Consider the following 6055-nt stretch of genomic DNA (forward strand, 5'->3'; position numbering starts at 1 on the left):
ATTTGCTGTATACAGCATTTATCTGCTTTCACCTACCATAGCCAACAGTTTCAGGGAGAAGATTAAAGCCCCTTCATTGCAGTCCAGTCCTTCTCCATTCCAGTGATTTTTATCATTTGGCCCTGTGTCTCATTATTAACTTGATATCATAATTAAAACTTACCCTTCCGAGACAGGAAAGAAGATAACTTTCAAATAATGTACAAGATTTACAGATAATATTGGAATTTAACAAAGCTAGAATATTAATCTATCTCTGAACTTCAGGAAAGATGTAAACATAATTTGACTATACAGTAAGAAGCTTTGGTGAAGATCTCCTACACAAGAAAATCAGGATGGTATAGATAGTTTCCCCTTCCCAATTGACTCAGTTTTAGCAGCAGGTTAGGCTGAGAGGTGACAACTGGACTTAAGACAATGAGCTTCATAGCAAAGTCCTGGCTACTCATTTTATGTACCATTTTAAATAACACAAAAAGCCCTGCTAGATCAGACCACAGAGCCTGACCAGATATGGAAAAAGCCTACAGCTTCAGTGTGAAAGTCAAATAGATGTAGAACTTACTTTGAGGAAAGCTAGGACAGTGCACACTTTCCTGACCTTTCCACAAGGTGGGGGCCACAACAGAGAAGGCACATGTATCGACATGCTTTTTTAAGAAATAAGGCCACATTTTAACAATATTTTATTACATAACCACAGGTATATATAGTAGGTGTGCCATAAAAATTAATAGCAGGGATTTAGTTAGCTATGTATACTACTATTTTAAATATTACAAATGTCAGTGACAGAAAGCATCACATTTTTGTACCATGTAAGAGAGTGCAGACTTTTTTTTTTTAAATCCCCATTTCTATTTGAGTATCAAAGTGCAAAAACTGGACTATTTTACTATAATTTCAGATTCAAATGTAGTGGAGAAACTGTGCACACTCGCTGCTGTCCAATTTGTATTACCTTCCTCTTGTACAATAGACTTGTTGACAGTGCAGTACTAAACAGAGTAACATCCAGCCAAGTCCACGGAAGTCAATGGACTTAGAAAGGTGTAACTTTGTGTAGAATTCCACTGTAACAATCTTGAGTGTGATCCAAGCAGCTTTTCCAACCGTGAAAAAGTAGGAAGGAGTCTCTTTGACCACTAGAAAACTTATGCTGAAGGATAATAGGTACTACATGGACAAAAACCATGATGGACAAGGACTTTAGTAAGGATAAGAACTGCGCAAACTGAATGAACATATTGGCTGGGTCCAGCCCTTGTATATCAGCGAAGCACTAAAAGTCAAGTCACTACTGTCCATCACAGCTTCTTTTGACACAGGCAGTTATTAGGGCCCAAAGTGAAAGTAACAAAGCAGTAAGATTTATGTCCATCAATAAAGTCATTGTCAGGGATATAATGAGACAAGTTTTTGAAACAGCATGAAATGCCATGCCTTATATTTCAGTTAACAGCATTTTGACTTACAGTATTTTTTGCACCATAAGACTCACTTTCCCCCCCCAAAAAAGTGGAGGGAAAAGTGTGTGCGTCTTAAGGAGCGAATACTGCAAAAAATTCACACAAATGCCTCTAAATTCACACAAACTGCTCTAAAAACTAGGTGCGTCTTATGCTCAGGTGCGTCTTATGGAGCGAAAAATACGGTAGTTATGGAATCATTTCTATAATTTTACATTAAAGAGCAACATCAGAAAAAATGAGCTCACAAAATAAGTTTCTTAGGTCTCTTCTATTAAAAGGTTACACAACTTATTTACAAATCTCAGCAAGCCCAGGAAAGTCTGTAGATCTATATGTGAAAAAATGCAGAATACAGCAGTACATCAAAAGAAGCAAGCTCTAAAGAGACATTAATTACACTATAAAGAGTCTTAGGCACTTGAAAAATGCTGGATAAATTATTCTCAAAGATATATTAAACAATACTGTGTCATTAAGTAATCTCAGTAACAAGAAAAGGGTAGCAGGGGCACACATATGAAGTGGAAATGCTTGTTATAAAGCAGAGACAACAAATGAATTTCCTCAGGCCTATCTCAAGGTGACCTCTTCTTGTTGCCTACACAAAAGTATTTGGTTCTCTTCTGTAAACAACATCCAATACATCATCTCCAATCCATACTCTGATCAAAACTACATAAACTTCAGGTTATAGAGCAGATTCTCATGTACTTGTAAAAATAGTCCATCCAGCAAATGTTAATGATTTGATGACTAAGAAATTCAGTACTGGCAAAAGTCTTCTTGTTCACAATTATGATTGCTTCAGACAATCTAGAGACTCATCTAGGTATATAGTAAAGCTTAGTTGTGATCAACTGGAGTATTTGTTTTTAAAATTAGCTCTGTGTGTCACATTTATTAGCAAAGGGAAATGGCTAGGCAAACCAAACTAATGCATTCCCCAACACACTACAGCCTGTGCTTCCCCCAGCTGCCCACATTCAAGAAGTTCCTGGGAGATAGCTGAAATTGTACTAGAGGGGAAAAATTCACTACAAGATGTAAACAGTCAACTGTCTTGCAGTTGCTACTACTGCAAAACCTAGCAAACAGTTTTCAATTTTTATCCACAATACAGGTGATCTAGTGATTTTTGCAGCGTAATAAACATATGTTCCATGCATATGAAGCCAGTTCAAAACAGAAATAATACAAGATGTAGTAAAAAGAAAGTGTGGTTTCAGTTTGTAACTGAGAAAGCCAGAAAAGAATGCATAAAGTATACATACAGGAGCTTACAAGTCCCTTGTTAAAGCTAATCTCCTTCTGCCAGCCTGACACAGAATGACAATGTTTATCTTGTTCTTCTAAAGTACCAGAATAGCATTGCATAAGTCTATTATGACTTTGCCTACTAGCAATGTCAGATGTTAGTACAGATTCTTTACAATGCAACATTTTTATACCCAAAGGCAGAAGGTTACAACTTCAACACACAATACTATAAGCAAAAAAAGACTACTCAGCAAAGCAGGTGGAAGTGCCTGCCAACAATCCTGTCTTGGAAAAAGGTTTGGCTTCAACGGCCCCATAGACATTACCTTCAGTTCTGCAATGGTAGTGCATTTCAGTTCAGCACCAGAAAACACCATCAGTCTTAAGTGCTTGGCATTTCTGTCAAGTTGCTCTGGCTAGTCCACTGAGCAGACGTACCTGGAGAAAGTACAGAGCAGGCTCACCCTCACTCACCTTGTCCAGCTCATCGTGTAACTCAGCCAGGCTGGGCCGGATAAGCTTCTCCCCCAGACCAGCAGCAGTGTGCCGGTAATAGTCTATCCTTGGCACTGCGTCAATGGTGTTGTGGCCGAAGGTGCGCAGGTAGTAGGTGTTGGTGTGGGTGTCGTAGTAGTAGTGCTGGTGCCCTCCAGAGCCGCCTCCCCCGGAATGGAGGCTCCCCTCGCTCAGCACCGTGTCACCGCCGTTTTGGAAGCTGACATTGAACACCTCGCCACCGCCAAGCTCACCCGAGCTCTCATCCCCGGCGGAGGGGTCCACGAAGTTGACCCGGAATCGGCCTTTGGCTTCTTCGCTGCCTTTCCCGGACCCATCCCCGGTGGGTTTAGAGGGCGATTCGATCGTGCTCGCCTCTTCATCTGCGGCCGCTCGGCCAGAGTTTTCTGCCACTAAGTCCACCTGAAAACGGCTCTGGCTTGGCGTGGGACCCAGCGGTCTGCCCAGTCCATCGCCAGCTGCTGAGGCAGGGACAAGCCCGGGGCCAGGCTCCGATGATAAGGAGCCGCCGCTGGCGGGAGCATCCCCGTCACTCGCCGGCAAACGAGGCGCTTCTTCAGCGCCCCCAGATGCTGCCACAACGGTGGCTCCTCCTCCTCCTGCCTTCAGTCTGGGAGAGCCGGAGCGAGGTGCCGGAGGCGGCGTGTGAGGAGGCTGCTGCTGCTGCTGCAACGGTTTCCCCTCCATGGCTCCTCCTCACACGGCAGCAACACAGGCCGGACGATGAGCAGATTCTTGCGCGGCTTCGGCCGACTCCGTGACTTCCTCTCCTTCCTGAGGCTGGCGGGCGGACAACTACTGTTCAGGGACGCTTTAAACTGCCAAACCGGCACCCCGCAGCCGGACTAGACTATAACGCTACGCAACATGCCGCGCCTTCTGGGCGGGCAGGCAACCGCCCTATCCCTCCCCGCCCTTCTCTGTCCCTCCGCCCCTGCCTCTGCAGCCGCCGCCGCGCCAGGTGATGATGATGCTCTCGCCGGCAAGGCGGCTGCTCGGCTCCCTACGCGCTCCTTTATCCGCAACAAGACAGAAAACCGTTTTCCTCTCACGGAATAAAACGGCCGTCGCCAGGCAAAGACGCAGCCTCGAGGGAGAAGGCGGAGAGAGTAGCCTGGCGTCCTGTTTCTGCCCCACGCTTCTCTTCCTGCATCGAAGGAATTCCCAGCACCCCAAACGGATTTCTCCTCTCTCTCTCTCACACACACACACAAAGACACGCTAAAAAGTCTCGCCTCACTCTAAGCATCAATACCGCCTCTTTGCCTCCGACTCCTGGCTGCACACTCCCGCCAGCCTCGCCGCCTCAAAAGCAGCAGCCGGGCTCAGCAACTGAAGGAAGGGAAAAGAGCAGAAAGCCAACGATCCTGCCCACAATGCCGTGTTCACACGCGCCCCACTTTCTTACACGCCCCTTTATTCTTTCTCGGTTGCTGGGAGGGAAGCACTGAATAAAAAGAGCGCGGGAGATAGCCTACTTGGTTTTGGCGCCCTCCGTTCCCATCCGAACACTCGTCCCCAAGCAACACTAGCCAGCCTCAAATCTCCCCTTGTACCAGCTACACACTGACAGCGTGACAAGCGAAGCCGCCGCACGGAAGAAGCCAGAGCCAAACCCCGAAAGTGAGCGGGCCGGCTGCAGCCAATCGCCTTCCTGCTACTCGGCTGTAGGATAGGTCTTTAAAGCATCCGCTGCGAAAGAGGCGGAGGCAGATCTATCGGAGAGGGAAGTGACCCTGCGAGGGGCGGGAGTGGATTCACGCGGCACTGCCCTTGGAGATAGTCACTGCAAAGGCAGCTAGCCCGCCAGGCCACCTGCTTGTTTGGAGCTTCCCTGGGAGCCGGTCTTAAATGCTGCTTGGTTGTGAGCAGGCCCCGCCCGATCTTCACTGCCTCTCGGCGCTGGCCCGCAACCGCTGGATCCTTGATGCTCCCCGGAGAAGAAGCCGCCACGCCGCCTCTTGGCCGAGACCGAGGCTGAAGGCGGATGCACCGGCCTTCTTACACTGCTTGGCACTTGTCCCGTGAAAAGAATGGGCGGAGCTGATGAATCCTGACCCACGGGCGTATGACAACGGCTCGTATGAAAGTTTGCAGCCTGGTTGCTCTTCTTAGGAGGAAAGGGTGTCCAAAATCTCGCGAGGCAATACAACAGACGTTACGGAGATTGCTGCAATGCTGGGTATACTCGTTTGGGAGGCAAAACCTACTGAGCAGAGCGGGGCGTATTTCCGAGTAAGGTTGTTAAGGAGTTTCTGAGTAAGAAGAGTATTGCTATTGTTTTTATTTATTTAAAGTGTTTTAAGTTCTGCATTTCTAGTCAAAACAAACCTTACGAAACTTCACAATATTCTACACTATAAAACAACAAATAATTAAAATGAAAAATCACCAAAACAGCTATTCCTGTTTCACCATCATCAAAATAACACCTGAAAAACAGCTTGCCAACTGCTGTTGATATTAGCCTGCAATGGTGGATATGTTTTAGGGTGTACAGCATAAGCCAAACAAGCCTGGACACTTCTAAATTTTAACTTAAGTCTGACCTAGAACATGATCCAGAATCCCTGCAGAGCACAGGGATTTGTAGGTGGTGGACAAGTTGGTGTAGAAATGGTTCCCTGAAAACAAAGTTTAAAAGCAGCTTATTGGGAGCAGTATACTTTTGCACTGTAGCAAGGTGGTATTTTTTTCTTGATTACACTAGTTTCTTACTAAGCTTTCACTGCTAAGCAGGTCTGCTCAGAATCCTACTTATCTATTCACTAGGGCTTACTCCCAAGAAAATGAACAAAGTTTGAGTC

General features: G+C 46.0%; 1 protein-coding gene across 2 annotated transcripts in view; it reads right to left on the reverse strand.

Annotated features, from left to right (window-relative positions):
- LOC132590497 (solute carrier family 12 member 2-like) overlaps nucleotides 1-4059 on the reverse strand; it is a 136564-nt gene extending 132505 nt beyond the window's left edge. The window contains exon 1 of one of the 2 annotated variants that reach the window (XM_060263401.1): nucleotides 3207-4059. In XM_060263401.1, coding sequence (XP_060119384.1) covers nucleotides 3207-3935 — 729 coding nt within the window. In that variant the 5' untranslated portion in view covers nucleotides 3936-4059. The remainder of the gene's footprint in view (nucleotides 1-3206) is intronic. The other variant, XM_060263400.1, reaches the window with a different exon arrangement.
- Nucleotides 4060-6055: the final 1996 nt, after the last annotated feature.

This window comes from Heteronotia binoei, unplaced genomic scaffold (assembly GCF_032191835.1).
Source record: "Heteronotia binoei isolate CCM8104 ecotype False Entrance Well unplaced genomic scaffold, APGP_CSIRO_Hbin_v1 ptg000055l___fragment_3, whole genome shotgun sequence".
NCBI lineage: Eukaryota > Metazoa > Chordata > Lepidosauria > Squamata > Gekkonidae > Heteronotia > Heteronotia binoei.